The sequence below is a fragment of the Lissotriton helveticus genome, chromosome 2_1, assembly GCF_964261635.1.
Source record: "Lissotriton helveticus chromosome 2_1, aLisHel1.1, whole genome shotgun sequence".
Classification (NCBI taxonomy): domain Eukaryota; kingdom Metazoa; phylum Chordata; class Amphibia; order Caudata; family Salamandridae; genus Lissotriton; species Lissotriton helveticus.
In genome coordinates this window covers 1,227,880,120-1,227,900,894 of record NC_136059.1, presented here as the reverse complement: position 1 = coordinate 1,227,900,894, position 20,775 = coordinate 1,227,880,120, and the positions used below count along the sequence as shown (strand labels likewise).

The 20,775-nt window shown below is 47.8% G+C and overlaps 1 protein-coding gene across 1 annotated transcript in view; it reads left to right on the top strand.

Moving 5' to 3' along the window:
- LOC144818575 (ovochymase-2-like) overlaps positions 1-20,775 on the top strand; it is a 482,736-nt gene that overhangs the window by 286,300 nt on the left and 175,661 nt on the right. Inside the window, exon 15 of the mRNA XM_078676114.1 lies at positions 8,638-8,801. Coding sequence (XP_078532240.1) covers positions 8,638-8,801 — 164 coding nt within the window. The remainder of the gene's footprint in view (positions 1-8,637; positions 8,802-20,775) is intronic.

Here is a 20,775-nt window from a genome sequence, read left to right as displayed (position 1 = left end):
GGATTACTCCAGGTTATCACAGCTGTAAGATGTACCGAGATGCACTGATTATATGCTTTTAATGTGTGTTAAATTGTTAAAGACTTGGCTGATGGATCTGCTTGAGAATAAGCAGATAGCCCACCATGTGGCAGGTATATATGCGCCCGTATGAAGAAATAGGTATTGTTGCAGAGCCCCACAAACACCGGCACAAATTAAGCATTGCCTTTCATTACATGACACAGCGCACTCACTTTCATTCAGCTAAAGTACTGACAACGATAACATTTATTGAAATGTTCAAGGGACCACATTTCTCACTCTGAGCTACAGATATCACAGCCCGATACAGAGAGAAGCAATCTCTGCTCACATTTTCTGACTTGTGCTATCTATAGTTCATGCAGTAATTCAGAATAATTCTACGTTATATATATATGCTGTTTAGACCCTCATCTATGTGCTGAGTATGAGCACCCATCCTTAAGCCTTTACTACAAATTTGAATCTTTATGCTCTGCAATGTTAAAGATACCCTCTGCCTAAGTATATACCAGTCAGCCATGCTCTTCATTTACCTTTTATTCCAATTTTGGAGACAATGGCAGAAACAATAAGCGTGTCTCCATTGTCCTAGAAAGATTCCCCAGTGTTGGTGGGGAGTCAGGGACTAACTGGGGAGCCAAAAGCAGTCCTTTCAAAAATGTTTAAACCAGTCCCACTCTCTTCATCTCCTCGTGCAATCTCTCTTTTTCCAACCACCCATTAGATCTCTCTCCTCTCTTTCTCTTCTTACTCTCTGAGCACCTTCTCTTTACCTTCCCACTACCTCTCGTTCTCTCTCTCTCTTGACGCCTCCCTGTGCCTGCTGTAATTAACCTCGGGGAGCTGGGAAAAGTGACAGAGGCACCAGCAGTGGTACTGGGCTGCAAAAGCAGCCCACCGGTGAATTGCCCGGTGGAGTAAAAGGCCTGTCTGGCCCAGGAGGGGGCTTTTTGGAGAAATGTCAGTGACAGTGATGCACAGACAGCCTGATGAAAACTGCATACAAAAATCAATAGGTAAGCCACAGAGGTTCTTACCCTCCTCTTACAGAGTACTTAGGTCCAGCTCATGTGACCCTTCCCCTGACCCTCTAGTAAGAGCTTACACAAGAGCAAGAGAGATGCCACGATGGGTGCTTACTATTAAAGTGACGAACATGGGCATGCCATGATTCCTAATCCAGAGGGCAATCTGTGTGATTCCTAAACTGGTGGTTGGTGCTTCAGTCTGAAAGTGAAGAATGTACCATGCTTTTGTAAGCGCTGGCTATGTGTAAAGAAGGGCCTCATATGAGAAAGTTGTATAGACCTACAGCCAAAGAGCCCTACCCTCAGTAGGAGAGACACCCTAGTCACAGCTACAAATGGCATCTTCCTGCACCTCTCACTGCCCAATCACCTGCTCTGGAAGGCTTTAGTTTATGGGGCTGTAGGCTAATCTACCCCTTTGCATGGGAGAGAGGCCACAGTGGAGAGAAACAAGGGCTTGCTTGTACCCAATTCTAAAGGCCTACTCCCAGTATCACATTCAGGAAGTGATGAAGGTGAAACCAGAGGTGCATATGAAGTTGAAATATACCTCACTCTGCTCCCTGCTGCTTTGAGTAATGGATATCCATCAACTGGGCAACTCACTCTCTGTTGCCCATCAGCGCAGGCCATGGCCCTCCCTTCTCCCTGGTTCAGGGGTATAAAAGACCATACCAACACCAGTGATATGGGTTCCTCCAAGCCCTATTCCTTTCCATGTAGAAGAAGGATAACCTGTTGAGAGAAATTGTGATGTCGTTTGAGTGGGACAAAACCCTACTCAAGCAACAGCCACAATTCTTGTCAGAGTGGACCACAAGAAGTCACTAAATTAACCTGTGCTTAATCCACTGGTAGCTTGGCACAAAAACATTCAGGCTTAACTTAGAGGAAATGTTTAAATATGTATGCAGCACTCAACAGTAATAAAGTGAAAACACAACACAAGAAAAATCCTACACTAATTTAGAAACATAGAGTAAACTCTGATTTATCAATTGACACCTTAACCACAACAATCTAATCAGCAGAACAGGAGTTATGGTTTTTAAAGATTTTAGTGCAATCTAGCTCCTGAAAGTTCAAAGATCCAACCACAGACAACTAGTCGCACAAGACCAGGGCAAAGTCGAAGGTTATGGCTGACGACAATGGAGCACGGTTTGAATACATAAGGTCTCCACTAGCGTTCCAACTGAGAAGAAATTTCACATAAAAATATCTGAGACGGGAAAGTCCAATGGGGCGCAAGGCAGCTGGCTGTGTCTGAGGAGGAGGCGTTGCCATAAGGGAACCACTGGACAAATTTACAGAGAAGAATTCTTCATTCAGACTTGGTGATTGTTTTGGAAGCTGAAGGTCTCCACCAGGAGGAAGCCACAGGCTGTATTCGACGAGGGCTTCAGGGGGCCAGATGCCCTTCCAGAGAGTAGCTACTGAACAGGATTTGCTGCTGTGGAGAAGAAAGTAGTGGGAGCCATTATAATGTCAGGCCAAGCGACAATGCACCTTGGACAGATCAATGAGCAGGCAGGTACGCCTACTCTCGGTTCTCAGATCCTGTTTGGGGCAGAACATTTTTTAAGTCTCAAGTTCTGGATTTTGGCTGGTTGGGCAGCTTTAGTACCATTTCCAAGGGTTAAGAACTGTGAGGGGGGCACCACCCGGAGGGTCGGGACTCACTTCAGGGTGGTTCAAGGTGCACTTTAAAAGTTGTTGGAGCTTTTTGTGTCCCTGTAGCTCTGACCAGGAGGCCAACAAACTAGCCCTTGGAGTCACTCTGTTGGTCCTGGATTGAAGCGCAGAAAAGCAGGTCTCAAGCAACAGGGTAGTCCCCTGAGGGCACAGGACTGGCTGCAGGTGGCGGGCAGTCCTCTTGGAGTAGCATAGCAGTCCTCTGAAGTACACTGCACACCACAGGCAGCAAGGCAGTCCTCTGAGAGTCCTCTGTAGTCCAAAAGTGAACTGAAGAGTGGCTATGAGGGTTCTATTTTTATACTTAGTGCCACCTTTGAAGTGGTAGAACCTCTAGAGTTTTCCCCACACAGATTGTCCTGAAATTTCCTGCCTCCCTGCCCCGGCTTCACTGGGTCTGGGGTTAAAGAGGTTAGTGTGGATTTATTTGTGTCTGTGCTCAGGTAACTCGTTTGAAATGAAAATGGTGCTGTGCACAGCTCAGCCCCTCCCATCTTATCAGGATGGCCCATCCTGGCAAATACTTCATCCCTCTTTGTTTTACTCTCTGGGAGAAATGCACAAAGACCCAGTGCCAAGTACATCTAGTCATGTGACCCCGGATACAGGCTGCAGGCTGCAGGCTGCAGGCTGCAGGCACCAAGTGCTTAGGACAAGAAAACGGCAACTTGCTAAAAGTAGCATTCTCAGAATGGTGACTTAAAATCTGACTTTACCATTAAAGAGGATTTAAAATTACATTTCCTTAGCCACCAATCATGATATTTCTACCTGTTCCTACCCAAACATTATCTCCTATTCAATGTAATACGCTGACCCAATGTTATCCAACGGAAAAGGTAGGCCTCAGAGTAGTTAAAAGCGAATTTGTGCATTTTTCACTCCAAAGACATATAAAAATATAAAACTTAAAAGTGCATGTCCAACTTTTTAAATACAATGCACCCGGCCCTATGGGACCTACCCTAGGGGTGACTTACATATATTAAAATGGTGGTTTTAATATTCACAAGATGCTTATATTGCCAAGTCGAATTTACAGTTTAAAACTGCACACAGGGTACAATGGCAGGACTGAAAAATGTTTTAAGGGTCTACTTAAGTTTATTTTATTTTTATTTTGAAGGTTTTATATAGCGCGAACAAGATCCTTGCGGATATCAGAGCGCTTTACACATAGCTGGGATAAGAAAAAACAAGCGAGTGATTAACAAATGATTTTGTGCACAGAGGAGCTGAGGGTTATCAATGGAGAGCAAAGTAAGATAAGGTAAAAAGTACATAGTAGAACAGTCCAGACATGTAGTGGAAGGATAGATGAAGAGTCTCAGGAGTTCCGTAGCATATGTTCAGGTGAATTTAGCCATGAGGATCGATTTTACTTCTTTTTTTAAAGATGCAGTGGAGGGGATAAGTCCAATTTCTGGAGGGAGGGCATTCCAGATCCTGGGTGCCATTCCTGAGAAGGAGCGTTTATACGTTTTTCCTTCTGGAATCTTTGTGGTTTCAGAAGAAGATTTTGTGTGCTTCTTGTTGCTCTTGAACCACCTGAAATTGTCAGTTTCTGAGTGAGGTAGCTGGGCGAGTTGTGGTGTATGGCCTTGTGTGTCATGCAGGCGATTTTCAGATGGATTCTAGCTTCGTAAGGCAGCCAGTTCAGGGATTTTAAGTCAGGAGAAATGTGCAAGCGCTTTTTTGATCCGGTGATGAGTCTCGCTGCGGCATTCAAAGAGGCTCTTAGTGGTGCGGTTGTTGATATGGGGAGACCACAGAGGGCGACACTTTCATAGTCTATTCGGGTAATGATTAGGGCTTGTACTGCGGTTTTGTAACGACAAAGAGGGATTGAGGCATTAAGGGCCGCACCAAAAGTCAAGTTCCTAATATTTGTTAAAGTAAGGGTGCAAACGGTCTGGGATACAACCCCCTAGATCCCAACAAAGAACAAATAAAATTTGTTCTGTACATCAAATTTCACAATTTGACCTCGCACACCAAAAAACTATATGAAAAACACAATGTTAGTGCTCAATAAACATTCATATTGTTACAAAGATAAAAATCCAACTGTCCTCCCAAGAAATTTTTCAAGTCAATTTTCTTCGTTTTATTCTTTCTTTATTTATTCAAAAACCTTGCAGATAAAAATAGCCAACGCGTTTCGTCCGAAACCGGACTTCTTCAGGGCTACAGTTAAAAAAGATACAAAAATAAATTTCAATGTGTGTATAAATACAAGAGTACGTGCACAAATAGATAAATCTTACAATTCTAGGTTTGACAAGCACTTTAGTAAACACCAGACCATTCAAATATTTACAGCATATGAAAGACTTGAAAAGATGCATTTGATTTCCAGGGAGAACATGCGATATAACAAAGCATTTTATCAAACTAAATATGCACCAGTGTATTATATATAGGATATTAGTCACCTAACCATATAAGATAGAATCACAAAAGGACAGTGTATACTGAATTTTAACTGAAATACACAACATATGTTTATATAACAGCTCTACAGTCACAAATTATTTTGAATATTATCCCACAAACAGGAGTCATGAAAGGACATAACCTGCTCAATTCTAAATGGAGTACACATTATAGTATTTGCATAACAGATCTCTAGTCATAAGTGGTTTTTGGGTCCCTTTACGCAAATAAGAATCTTTAGAAAACTGCACCTACTGAAATTACGACAGTGATACACATTATAGTATTTGCATTGGAGTTCCAAAGTCATAATTTATTTTAAATACCTTTGCGTAATGTATTCTTATGTTACACGTCCCATCCGTCCTGGCAGGTGTATAAGCAATAGGTTTCTATAAGTAAATATATCAGTTTTTTAGAAAATGATCATATATAAAAGCCTATGTGCGGCAAGAGACAGATGTAGATATTTAACATACTTATGGACTCTTGTACTGCGGTTTGGATGTCCTTGGCTGGGAGGAAGGGTTTAAGCTTCCTCAGAGTATTGATTTGGAAGTTAGCTCCTTTAGTTGCCTTGCTCATATGATGTTGCATATTGAGATTGGCGACATGGGTTACGCCTAAAGATTTCGCCGAGTCCACGATGGTAGGTTGGATGTTGAGTGATATCCCAATTAGTGCTGGAGGTCCCACTAATATGTAATTTACTGGCCCTGGCTATATGTTATACCACTTTACTTGGGACTTATAAGTAAATTAAATAGGCCAATCATGTGTAAGTCAATTTTACTAAGTTTTAGGGAGTGGGTAACTTGGTTAGAAGTGGCAAAATGCACAGAGTCCTAAGGCCAACAAAAACGAATTCAGCATAACAGGAGGGAAGAAGGCAAAATGTTTGGGGGAAGTCCAACCTAAGGCTGACAGGTCTAACACTTCAGAATTCGAACCTTCACCATTGAATAACTCTCTAGCAGAAGAAGGGACATAGCTCTTGCTATGAAAAGCCTTTGAACTAGGAACTTTACTAGATTTAGGCCATGGTCATAATCTTTGGAGGGAGATATACTGAAAATCACCAGCTCCTATCACACACTAGGCTATAAGAGATTCATAGTGACTCTCCACTTTGTATTGCAAAAAGTACAAACCATTACCTCTCTAAATAACAGGGCCATGCCACCTCCCCTACACAATGGTCTTTTGACTTAAACACCTTGTAATCCTCTGGAATAGTGAGGGCTAAATCAGGTGTTGATGGCTCCAATAGCTAAGATTCAGTTAAAAATGAAAGGTACCATTCCCGGTCACAAAGAATGTCCAACTAGCTGAATGTGCAGATAATAAGAGAACATTAAGTAGTCCCGCTTTAACAGAGCACTGTTTGGTCTGTTTCCCAGTAACGTTATAAACAGTCAATTGGGAACTGGAGTTAATCGAAAAATTATGGATCCCGGAATTAGAGTATGGGCGTTTTTATAGCTTTATACAAACCACCTCACAGACATGCTTGACAATGTTTGCCAACTCACATTCATTTGTAGCTAAGCTAATTAATTAATTGTGCATATAAACAAGCTTACTCAAACTAATTTAATTGACCAATGAAGTAGCATCCAATGTGGACAGCGCAAACTTAGCGTGGACAGGCACAAACAGACTTGCCTTAGGCAAGTCTTCAGAACCTCAGCCACTCACCAACTGCACATGTCTGCTGTGCAAACACGCCGCTCTGTCCCTTAAATAAATGGTTGATGGCTGGCACACGCTCATGAACTGTCCAGATAAGCTAGAACGCTAACCCAAGAAGATGGCACCTAAAAATAACACCACAGCCCTCTCCATCACACATACAATGTACAAGGAGACCAGAAAGCTAAATAAAAGAAGTCACCTCTTATATAAAAATCAAACTGAATGAGGAGCAATGGGATTAATGCCTAAAAATTCACACTAATTAAAAAAGAACATAATGAGAATATAAAAATAATGTAAATTAAATATACTCCCCCCCCCCGACCATAGAGCCCATGTGAAATGTGGGAATACCTTTGTAAAAAGTAGAGATCAGAATTCAGTCAGGATGTCACTTAAGTATATCCATATTGATAGTGCTTCAGAAATTATTATATGATGGAACCTGATATACTCAAATCTTTTTATGCACATATAGGGATATTTACAAGCCCATTGAGCCACTGGGGCATCACGTTTATTGACGCACCGGCAGCTCAATGGGCTTTCCCAGGCCATGTGAAGTCACCCTGCATGACTTTTCATGACCTTGTAAATATGTTTCCATTTCATGCACAACTCTGCGTGAAAGGGGCGTTCCATGGGTGTTGCTGTGGGTGTTCTCATGCAACATCCATGGAACCAGACAAATTACCAGATTTAAAACATTTTGCAAACCTAGGAATGCAACAGAATCCTTGGGCTCCCCAGGGCAGACGTAAGGAGGCAAAACGAGAAGTAACTCTTTTATTTCTCCAGTTTTTTCCTCTTTCTAGCGTGCTGCATTCTGCAGCATGCATAGAAAGAGGAATATTCCTTTAATGGTGTCCCTTTGTGGAAGTAGGTCTCCCACAAAGAAAGTGTCCAGCCGTAGTTGGTTGAAGAAAGAAGACTTTATTCAGGTAAGCAAAGACATAGAGACCCCATCCAGCAGCAAGCAGAAAGTAACTGACTTGAACGTTCAAACCATGCTAAGCAACCTTCACCACATTCCATCCTCGTCGCCAAAATGTGGAAGTAGGTCTCCCACAAAGGAAGTGTCCAGCTGTAGTTAGTTGAAGAAAGGAGACTTTATTCAGGTAAGCAGAGACATAGAGACCCCATCCAGCAGCAAGCTGAAAGTAACTGACTTGAACGTTCAAATCATGCTAAGCAACCTTCACCACATTCCAGAACCTGGAAGCTGTGGTTGACAAGAAGGTTCAGAACATCCAACCCTTCCTGCACAAAAACAATCATCCCCCCAGCTCAGCCACCTTTGCAAAATAATGCAAGGGTGTCTGCGCTGGCGCACGGCTGCTGTTTGTGCACTGGCAAAGGGGAGAAGGACAGGAATGCGATGTATCTTGTAGATACGGGTCATTCCTGCCCTTTTATTCTGACACACGGCAGTGCAGCAGGAAGGCTTGCTGCATTGTCGTGCATCACAATATTGTAAATTAAGCCAAAATTGTTTATAGGGCATGGCTGAATAATAGCTTATTCTTCCACAATATTCATTGTTGCAGTGGAGACGGTAATTAGTACTGGAGCATCCTGAAAGGAGGGTGCAGGCAACTTTCTTCTCGGTCTAGTGTTATATTCTCTTCTGCATAACTACATATAACTTTTGATCAAAATATTTTAGTTATATGTATATTAATTATCATAAATTACAATAATTTTAAAACTGTGGAAAATAAAATGTGATGTTTCTTTCTTCTCATTTTCCATCCAGGAAACTCTGTTGCTCCAAAAGTAGCCGAAGCTTTGAATCAAGTCCCCCTGCCTGTCATAGAATACACCACTTGTAAAAGGGTTGATTATTGGTGGTTCCAGGTGAAAGACTCCATGATTTGTGCTGGCTACGAGGAGCCCGAGGAACTCAGATCAGTTTGCCAGGTTAGGTTATTCTGCATGCAACTTCATATTTATTTATTATTATGTGTCTCATTGAATCTTATCGCCACAGACATACATTTTATTTGTCTGCCAGTGTTGGTAGGCAACATTAACATCTGGTGAGGCACGATGCTCCAAAAACTCACCTGAAGTATGTTGCTGGCCAAAGAGTCCGGTCACCGTCTCTCTCTTCTTCTGCCGCGCTCGGGCGGAAAGGGAGGGACTTCCTTTCTTGTGCCAAGCGAATGTAACCAAGCCTGGAGCTGCGATTGGTTGGAGCAGGCTAGCCCAAAGCTCATTTTGTGGCTGGGGGCCTGTGGCTGAAATCCCTTGGCTGTTTCTCACAGGTCAGACTGGTCGGCTGAAGACAGCCAGCCAATCTTTCATGCGCACTGTTAGGGGGCTGATATAATAGTGCAATTGCACTAATCAGTCCCGCCCCCTGTCCTTGCACTTTAGCAGCACGAGCCTGCCACACATGATAACATTTTATTTTTTTACCATTTTATGAATGTGTGTGCCTGCTGCATTGGCAGCAGGTGGAGAGACGCTCCTCCGCCATAACGGAGGAGCCAATGCTGTCACCTGCTGCCTTTTAGTGTGACACTGCATCAGTGAACATGAAGCTATGCAAAGACCAATCCATCTTTGAAGCACTGGGAAAAGGAGCTGCTTGCCTGCTTGTGGGGGTCAGGGTCAGACTGGGAGAAAAAAATAGTCCCTGCCACCAAATTACAAGTGCCCTCCCATTAGTGAATCAGACAGCTGAAAAAGTGGCCCATGTTTGCAAATCATGGAAGTTTTTTATTTTTAAACATTTTTATTATTTGCGGAATACAACATCTGCATTTATGACAACAGGCATCTAATCACTTTTCATTAGACCAGTAGGAGTTGTGTCATCAATTAGTTCGCTGTAGAGCAAGTGCAGTTGAACATGAAAGAATTAGGTAGTGTATTAGCATTCAAGACAACAATTACCTTTCCCGATTGACGTTTAGTTAATCACTATCCTAAGTGTATCACTTTTCTAGATCTCGTCATCTTCATCTGAGCTATCTAGATCCTCCTCAGGCAGTAGTTCACATAAGTCCCCTCTGAAAGAGTTCCACGGTGTCCAAATTTTGTTCCATTTACGCGGACTTCCCCTGTTTTCATACACTGTGCGCTCGGTCACCATGATCAAGTCCATATTCCTGCACCACAGCGCTAACGTAGGGGGATCTGCTGCGCCCCATCTCTGCGCTATCTCTCTCTTCGCTACCATGCAACCGAGGGTACTCCAAGTTTGGCCGTAGCGAGTGAGGTCAGTGGGGTCCCAGACATTGAGGAGACATTTTCGTGGCTCGGGCAGAAGGGAAACTTGTAATGTTTGTGAAATCGTGCGCAGGACCTGTCGCCAGTACTCCACTATAACAGGACAATCCCACAGAGTATGGTAAAGTGTGCCTTCCTCCCCGCATCCCCTGAGGCAGAAAGGGTGTGTTGCACGGTGTATCTTGTGTAAGGTTGTTCTGGTGTAGTACACACAATGTAGTATTTTTAGCTGTATAAGCCGGAACTTGGCCGAAATGCCCACCTCCCTAGGGGATGCCAGGGCCGCCAACCACTCCGTGTCATCCATGTCTCCCACCTCTGCCACCCATTGGTCTCGGAGTTTAAGTGTGGGGTCGGGCATATTGTTAAGGAGCTTCCGATAAGTGAGGGATGTAGCAAGCTGCTGCATGAAGTCTGTGAGCAAACGGTCCTCCATTGGTGAGGCCTCAGGGACATCAGTATCTGCTGGGATCGCTATTAGTAAAGCGTGCCTAATTTGCACATATCTATACGTTTCGGCCGGTCCTAGATCATACTGTTGTTGGAGTTGTGCAAAAGTAACCACCGTCCCCTTATCCCAAATGTCCCCTACCGTGGAAATTCCAATATTATCCCAATATTATCCCATTGTGTGAAGCCTTTACTTTTCCTTAGTTGTCCCAATGCCTTGGTGTCCCAAAGCGGGGTTGAGTTTGGTGATGGTTCCCTTCCAACCTAATTTCGTCTGCGCCGCATACCATAATGCTACCGTCTGCTTCGTGGGTCCTATTAGTCTTGCGGCCTGACCTAATTATAGAGTACCGCCAGCATATTGTTCGTGCCTAGTTGTATTCAGTCTGCTCGGTATGCCGGATCGTCTTGGGGTGCATGGATCCAGTGATTGATCATTTTAAGTTGTGCCACCCAGTAATACATTTGTAGGTTCGGTAATGCAATACCGCCATCATACAAGCTCCTATTTAGTTTAATTTGGGCTATGCATGCCGGCAAGTTGCGCCGCAGCCTGCTTGAAATATCGTGGCGGTATCGGGAATGGCGTGTTATCGAGAGCGTATAGGAACCTCGGCAGAGCCATCATTTTATATAAGGCTGCTCTACCCAGTAACGTTAGTGGCAGAGACGCCCAGTGTTTGACGTCGCGCTTTAGGCACTCTAGAGGAGGTGTCAGATTTTTGCTGATAAAGTCTGCAGCATCCCTAGTGACATGAATGCCCAGGTATTTAAAAGAGTCGCTGGCTATTACAATCGGGCAGTTGGCGGGGAGCAATGGGTCTGGACCTTTTAAGATGAATAGTACCGATTTGGACCAGTTTATCGTGTATCCTGACGTTCACCCATGTGCATTTCAGAGCGCAAGGAGTTCAGGCACACTATGATCAGGGTCCGTTAGGTAGAGCAGCATGTCATCGGCGTAGAGGGAGATACGATCTTCCCACCCCGCCGTCCAGCTAATGCCTTTCAATAGTAGGGTCGCCCTTATTAAAGTTGCTAATGGCTCCAGCGCCAATGCAAACAACAATGGCGACAGCGGGCAGCCCTGGCGCGTTCCTCTGGCAAGCCGTATGGTATGTGATAAGTGACCGTTGGCGGTTACCTGGGCCACCGGTTCAGCGTATAGGAGTCGTATCCAGGCCCGGAATTTAGGGCCAAAGCCCATGTGGCTTAGTACCGCGAAGAGGTATTGCCATTCCACCAGGTCGAAAGCCATTTTGGCGTCCAGTGACATTATCACTGTGGGTTCGGAAAGTGTTGGAGCCCGTGCTAGTATCCCATGTACCCTCCGGAGGTTAAGAGCGGTGTTTCGGTGTGGCATGAAGCCTGATTGATCCGGGTGGATCAGCTGAGGGAGGTGGGGCATCAGTCGATTCGCCAGTACTTTCGCCCAAATTTTGGCTTCTGCATTAAGGAGCGATATCGGGCGATACAAGGTGCACTCCGTTGGGGGTTTACCTGGCTTGGGAATCGCCACAATCGTTGCTGTGCGCTGGTCTAGTGGGAGCATAGCGGCCGACAGGCTATCGTTATACATTGCCAGCAGCGGCGCATTGAGCGTGTCTGACATGAGCTTATACCATTCTATGGGGATCCCGTTGGGGCCCATCGCTATCCCAGATTGTATATTTCCTATAGCAGACTGCAGCTCGTCGGCCGTGAGGTCTGCTTCAAGTTCCGTGACCGCCTGGGGTGGAAGGGTGCGGGTTTCTATGTGGTCAAGTGAGGCGAGGGCCTCGTGCTCTGTTATTTCCCGGTCTGGGGTGTAGACATCCTCGAAGTGGTCAGCCAGGGCATGGACTATTTCCTCCGGATGTGTCCGTAGGATACCTGCCTTCGAGTACAACTGTTGTATCCCTCTAGGCCCGCCTCGTTTGTTATCCAACCATGCCAACATTTTCCCCGCTTTATCCCCAATGTCGTACACTTTGTGTGCCGTCGCAGTGATGTAGTTAACGGTCCGGTGTTTCAAATGGTCCCTGTAGCGCTGCTGCTGCAGTTGTAAGTCATGGGCCGAGTCCAAGGAGGGATCCGCCATATGTGCTATATGTGCAGTGTGTAGGGCGAGCTCCAATTCAGTCAGTTCCTTTTGTTGTGATCGTTTATGACCCATGATAGAGGCTGTAGCCTGCCCTCGGAGGAGCGTCTTATATGCCTCCCATAGTGTGGATGGTGAGTCTACTGAGTCGGTATTTTCAGTAAAGAAATGTTTAGTAGTGTTTTTAAGTTCTTTCCGTATGCCGGGGATTTTCAGGTAATTAGGATAGATGGGGTAGATTCTCCTGCGGGATTTCTCCCTGCAAGAGAGGGTCAACAACACAGGAGAGTGGTCTCAGATGCCCCTGGGTTTGATTTCTACTTCTTCGACATTCTGCAACCTCGATCCCACCATTAGAAAGTAGTCAATCCTCGACAAACTATTGTGTACTGTGGAGTGGTATGTGTATTGGGTCGCTGCTGGGTGCGTATGGTGCCAAACGTCTATTAATCCCATTGCTTCTGTAAAGCACTGGAATCGGGAGCAACCCGACACCTGAGGCTGCGCTGGAAATCTGTCTACTGTCGTGTTCATGGTAGTGTTAAAGTCACCCTCCCATAATGAGGTCCCCTTCCGGTAGAGTCAGAAGAAATGCCCCCAGTGCAGGTAGTGCCACCGACTGTAGTGCCGGGGGTATGTACACAAGACTATGTTGAGAAGTTTCCCTTTCCATTGTCCTTGAATCGCTGCGAAGCGACCCTGGTTATCTGTCTTAGGCTGTAATGGTATAAACGATGAGGTCTTTTTAAGGAGGATACCCGTCCCTCTCGAACCTGAAGTGAATTCAGCATGCACCGCCATCTTGTACCCTCGTCTGTCTAATGCTTGGCAAGCTTTTCCTGTGAGATGAGTCTCTTGCAGAAGGACTACTGTCGGGTTATGCCTTTTCAGAGCCTGCAGGACCAGACCCCTCTTTATTTTGTCTTCTAGACCTCTCACATTCCATGTCAGTATTCTCAGGGGTGGTACGGGGGACTCTTGTGTCGTGTCGCCATGGACGGTACCCCGAGGACCGCGCGCCAGGGATGGCCTATCGGATGCTGAGGATCCGCTGTCGTGTGCTGACATCAAAGCGTCTGGGGTGTAGTTGCGGGCCCACCACATGTGTCCCTGCTATCTTGGTCATGATGCAACTGCCCTCTCCTCGTGATGTTAGTGTATGCCTGTCGTCAAATCCTGCCTCAATATTAAAACATAGAATAACCAAAACTTTCCCGTCCCTCCCCACCCCCCTCCCTGCCTCTCTGCTCAACGGACTTAGAACCGCCCGCCACCCCAACTTGGCAGAGTGCTTTTCCCCAACCCAAACCATAGTACTTGCTTGTCGGGGTACAAGGTCCGTGGAGGCGGCCCCCCTCGTATACCCTCTGGACTCGTCTCAGTCCAGAAACCGGAGTCAGGCCATTTCGAATAGGCGGTGCAGTATTGGTGCCGGCCGGAGCAGAGAGGTTAATGTTCGTGTTCCAGTCCATCATCAATAGTCCTTGGTCTTGGTGAGTGGCTCGGCCCCTCTCGTTCACTTTCTTGAGATCCGACGTGGTCGCCTTCGTGTTGGTGTCGCTCAGTCTTGTTGGAGCCCCGCTGTGCACCCACCCGCTGCCAGCTCTCCAACCAGTCGTATGCCACGTCCGGCGTGTCGAAGAACCACGTTTTACCGTCGGCCACTACTCGGAGCCGAGCTGGGAATAGCTTGGAGTAGGACAGGTCACGTGGTCTCATCTCCTTTTTGACTTCCAGGAAGCTCCTCCTGCGACGGGCCACCTCTGCTGTGTAGTCTGGAAAGAATGCCAGCGTGGAATTTTGCACACGGATCGGCTGGGACGTTATTGCTGCTTGCAGGATTGCATCCCTATCGCGAAAGTTGAACAGTCTGGCCAGCACCGGTCTTGGGGGCACCCCGGCTTTGGTTTACCTCCCGGGACTCTATGGGCCCTTTCAACTGAGAAGAAGTGGGATAGACCCTTAGGCTGCAATTTGGTTTTAATTAAGTCCTCCACATATAGGTCCATCGCCTGGGTTCCTTCTGTTTCGGGCAGACCAAGAATTTGCACGTTGTTCCGTCTTGATCACCCTTCTTGGTCATCCAGCTTCTCCTTCAGAAGTTTATTTTCTGTTTCGATCCACGCCATTGCTCTCTCTGCGATTCCGATGTGTCCTCTACCAGTGATTTCGCAACTATTTCGACTTCCTTGACCCGTTCAGAAATTTTGTGGAAGTCTGCCCTTAGTAAGGAAACGTCCATCGATATCGTTCCTACCGTCGTCTGGACCGCTGATAGCGCTTTCGTAATGTCCTCCAAGGTGACCTTTTTTGCCCCGTCTCCTTCCGGCGTCTTCCCCGTGGACGCTCGCCCCTCCGTTTGTTGTGAGTTGTTTTTCTCATAGGCATATTTATCCAATTTTGCCTGTGTCGACTGGTTCCGTGGACCTCTACCCGCCATATTGCCTCTACCGTGAGGGTCTCTGTGGCAAGGCTGGCGTGGGGGGGATCGGCCGGCAAGTCAATCCTCGACGAGGAGTAGATGCGGAGCGGCGGTCACAGCAGCGGCGCACCTGCAATATTTAGTGGGTGATCCCACTCACTGGAGGGTGTGGAAGGTCCGTAGTTCTCGCCTCAGGCGTCCGTCTGGAATCTCAGTGCAGCAGTGGTCTTGATATTGCGGGCAGGAGCTGAGGTTTATTCGCCCGGTTCGTAATGTACTCCAGGCCGCCTTGGCTGTGATGACCTCCGGGGCCTAAGGACAAAAAGGGGGGGCCCGGATCATGCTTTCACCACTATCATCATTAGCCGGTAGGCTTGGTACTCCATAGGCCCCTGGACCCCTGATCAGGCTTTTCTTCCGTTGGCAATGTTCACTGTGTGCCTCGATCCCTGCACATGCTGATGAATTGTCCCTCCCCGTAGCTACATTTGTCTGCTCGCACCTTTGGATTGCGGGGTACTACTGCCATGTGCACTGTGCAGTGTGTTGGGCAATTGGTAGAGTCGCCTCCGTGACTCTCGTCGGCGTTATTGCGTTGCCGGGGTGGGGGGGAGAAATGCCGTCCAGTGTGGAGGCGCCGTGCAGAGCGTTACTTCTGCCAACGCGCGCTACCCAAGCCAGTGCCCAGTGCCTCCGGCTGCCGAATTCTGAACTCACATGCCTCTCTATGAGCTCCGGAGGCAGCGAGCGCCCATCCACTGTGTGCGGTTTGACGTTGTAGGCGGACACCCTCTGATGTGTCCGGAGTAGGGGTCCTTCCGGTTCCGCAGCGTCTGGCCTCCTCTCACTTCCGCCCGGCTCCTGTAATGCGGCAGGTCGGGGCTTTCCGCTGGTAGGAAGGCCCTCAATGTCCGTCGCTCTCTCTCCTTGATTTGCCACCTCAGAACGCCTCTCGTCTTCCCTGGTCAATCCGGCTCCGTTACGGACCTCGGCTCTCGCCTCGGGGGGTGAAGATGGGACGGATTAATGTACGGATTGACGGTAGGATGGTGCCTTATTCACGGAGCTCAGCAGCTACGTCGCCATTACCATCGGCTGCTAGCCACGCCCCCAAAATCATGGCAGTTTTGAACAAGCTACATTGCATATTGTCAGAGACTTTTTGCTTGCTGCAGGCAATGTTTGTGGTAATATCAGAGAACTCAACAGTAAACAAGCATTTACAATGCAATGGTTTCGCCTTTGGAAAAGTTAGAGTTATTGGCATTGCTCATGACATTTCTTTTTTTTTTTTTTACTTATACATAAATGGCATTGTTATTTACATTGCCAACAGCTCTCACAGCCCACACAGCTCTCTCAGCCCACACAGCTCTCACAGCCCACACAGCTCTCACAGCCCACACAGCTCTCACAGCCCACACAGCTCTCACAGCCCACACAGGCCACACAGCCCTCACAGCCCACACAGCCCTCACAGCCCACACAGCTCTCACAGCTCTCACAGCCCACACAGCTCTCACAGCCCTCACAGCCCACACAGCTCTCACAGCCCACACAGCCCACACAGCTCTCACAGCTCTCACAGCCCTCACAGCCCACACAGCTCTCACAGCCCACACAGCCCACACAGCCCACACAGCCCACACAGCCCTCACAGCTCTCACAGCCCACACAGCTCTCACAGCCCACACAGCTCTCACAGCCCACACAGCCCACACAGCTCTCACAGCCCTCACAGCCCACACAGCCCACACAGCTCTCACAGCTCTCACAGCCCACACAGCTCTCACAGCCCACACAGCTCTCACAGCCCACACAGCCCACACAGCCCACACAGCTCTCACAGCTCTCACAGCCATCCGCCCACACAGCTGTCACAGCACAGCAGTTGCTCTCAGTGCAAGTGTGCACTGAAGCAGGTACTGTAGTAGAATTGGCCTATACCATGTACTGCACTGTGACATTTACACAGCACTTCATCCCCGGGCTGTGGAGCGCTCTGGTTTGCACGGAGACCCTAGGTGCAAAGGTTTAAGATGGCGTGGGTTCGAGCGTGACCAGTGCCTGTGATGCTGGGTGACGCGTGTGAGGTCTGGAGATGGGGACTCTGCGCAAGCGCAGATCGGCCCTCTTACGTGGCTGGTTATAATATACTACTTTGCACAAGCGCAGACATGCCCTGCCTCTTACATGGCTGCGCAGCCAAGTTTTAATGTGCTCCAGTTTTTCTTGCTGTTTGCAAAGTCCTCTTATTCCTGCTGGCTCGGAGTGGCGCATCTTAGGCGTTTCACCCTGTGCGAGATTTGTTGAAGGAAGGAACAGATAGGAGAGGGGCTGCTCCATGACACTGTGGTTGCCTTGACAGTGGTTGCTCACTTTTTTTTGCTGGGGGAACGAACAGACAGGCTGACATTGCAGCACGCACACAGAAAGACGGACCTTAGACACTGCAGGCACACAGACAGACAGCGACTGCAGGCACACAGATAGACGGACACTGGAGGCACACAGACAGACAGACGGACCTCGGACACTGCAGACACACAGACAGGCTGACACTGCACGCACACAGACAGACGGACACTGCAGGCACACACACAGACAGACGGACCACAGACACTGCAGGCAGGCAGACAGCCGATCACCGCAGGCACACAGATAGACGGACATTGCAATCAGACAGATGGACACTGCAGGCGCACAGACAGCGGGACACTACAGGCACACAGACAGACGGACACTACAGGCACACAGACAGATGGACACTACAGGCACACAGACAGGCACCGTATCCTGGCCGGTTGACATTGTAAACCTAGACACAAGGGTTGTTTCTTATTCCTGCTGGCACGGAGTGGCACATCTTCGGCGTTTCACCCGGTGCGAGATTTGTTGAAGGAAGGAACAGATAGGAGAGGGGCTGCTCCATGACACTGTGGTTGCCTTGACAGTAGGTTCTCACTTTTTTTTGCTGGGGGAACGAACAGACAGGCTGACATTGCAGCACGCACACAGAAAGACGGACCTTAGACACTGCAGGCACACAGACAGACAGAGACTGCAGGCACACAGATAGACGGACACTGGAGGCACACAGACAGATGGACCTCGGACACTGCAGACACACAGACAGGCTGACACTGCACGCACACAGACAGACGGACACTGCAGGCACACACACAGACAGACGGACCACGGACACTGCAGGCAGGCAGACAGCCGATCACCGCAGGCACACAGACAGACGGACATTGCAATCAGTTTCGTCTGAATTAGATCAGAGCTGTGGGAAACGGCACCTCCCAAACACACATTCACGCACACACGCGGAGCGGGCAGCTGTGCTCCACTATTAAGGGCATCTCGCAGGAGCTAACTGCGAACTTAATTACTGTCTAACTCACCACAAGATGCGTGCCAGCATTTACCGTCTCCAGCGCCTACGATTAAAAGGCTCCACCGGCCATAAACTATTCTTGGAGAGGGCGACGCGCACAATGATGGCGGCATCCCTAACTCAATTAAAACGCGAATTTCTCGAGCATAATCATTTTCAAACCTACTATTCACATAATACCCACCCGTCCTAGAACCAACGGAAGAAAGCATTGAGCCCCTTCCTGTGCTAAATAAAGTGTGCCGTCCGTACCGGAAGGGGCTGAGATGCTCGGTCAAACTAAAAAAAAACGTGCTACCGGAGGGCGGTTCTTCATGTCCACAAAATTCAGACCAGCGATCACACAAGTTCCCTTTGATCGGCTTTACAAGACCAAAGAGTGCCATCAACCCCTCACCATTGCGAAACCCGGACGAAATGGCAGAGCACGTTTCGGATCCCGCCTCCCCATGCTGTCGAAAAGACAAAGAAGAAAGACTAGCACTGCATAGACAAACAAACGAACACATTTTTTTTGTACTCTGCACGACGGTCAGCATAAAAGTAATAAAAGCGCCCTTACGTTCCCGATGCCTCGTCCACAGCCAGCCAGGAAAAGGAAGCGCGAGGCCCGACGCGGGAGTCAGGGGGGGTGGGGGGGACGGGAGGGGGGCCGAACAAAGACACGGACAGCGGGATACAACCATGCAAGACCAGGACCATCGAAGAAATGAGGGAAAACAGCCATGAATAGAAAAAAAAAGTACACGCCCACAGTGAACACGTCTACATGACGTGAGCAGAAAGGGAAAAATTCTCGGGAACGCCCCCGAATCTGGTCCGGCCTTGACGGACAGATCCGGCTCCCAATGGCTAGCCTCCATTTATGGAGCTAGCCAATGGGAGGAGGGGGCGAGGAGGGGGCGGATACCCGACCCCACAGAGCAAAACATAAGATTTTGCTAGCGCATGCGTACTTCGTACGCATTGCCAAGGCAAAACCTAAAAAACGACCCATAAGACCATAATACAGACCCACTAACAGCCAAGACATCAGCCCATAGACTGATCTGTCAGACCAGCCATTCAGGCACTGCCAAATTGTCTTATTGGCCAATCCAACCCTGGCGGGGCTAAGATTTAGTGTGAGGGAATGGAGGCACAAAGTCATCTGGTTTTATTGTGAACACAATCTGCCAGGCTGTCACTTGTGGCTCGGGGCCCAAGTGTGACATGGTATGACGCGGAGGTCAAGAGAGCTTCATCGAAATGTGGAATTTTTACAAGTAGCTGCTATAATCTAAAAAGTATCTCAGCATGAAAGAAGTAGTTAGGATAAAACATATGAAATACTATATAGGTCCAAAATACGTAAATGGGTGGGTGTTTTGACAAAATATCAAGGAGAAAATCTCGTGTGGATAAAATATTGTGTCAAGAACATCAATGCCAAAAATATTGTGAAGGTAAATTTCTTCAGGAAAGCAACATTTTACTATACTTAACTCCACATATACGTACCTTAAAAATATATATATATCTTCAATGTACATAGATGTGGAGCTTAGAATAGTAAATCTATACTTACCTATTATCACTTACCTTCTCAAAATGTTGGTCCATTCTGTCAGGTGGCAGGTGGTGCGCCTGCCCTTTGGAAGTTTCTACTTCCCTGGTGATGACAGACGACTTTCAACAGTGGGACATCTCTAACTGGTAGGAAATCAGTGTGCCTTGGTTGCAAAAGACTTTGCCCTGTGCCACAGATGTCCACCACCAACAAGAAAATTCAAACAAAGATCAGGTTGCTTAAAGAGTTAGAATTACAGCCACCTGATGCAAGACCAGCATTCAGCTAAATTGTGTTCCTTGGTGGGTGGACGTGCTGCGGCGGTCCCATGGCAGTGCCTCTCTAAGGCTCATAGGAGAGCCTTAAGAAGGCACCGCCGTGGGACCACCACAATATGTTCCTGCACGGGAAGAAATGCACCATGTCGAGCATTCCTTCCCGTGCAGGAACTGGGGTGCCAAAGTAGAGGGGGGCACAACATGTGCCCCCTTGCATGCACCTCCATGCACAGAGGCACAAGGGGGGCCTGTCAGGGCCCTCTTTAATGCCTCACTGACACCCTTTTCATGGCGATCTCACCGCCATGAAAAGGCTGGCGGTGGGTCAACTCGTAATATGCTCGGCAGTGTTGCAGCGGCACCTCCAGCATATTGCATCCTCTGACCGTTGTGCAACCACCGTGGGATCACGTATCCTCAGCGGTTGCAGCGGTCCTCTGGTAGCCCAACCTCCAAAGTCGTAAAACGGCAGGTGCAC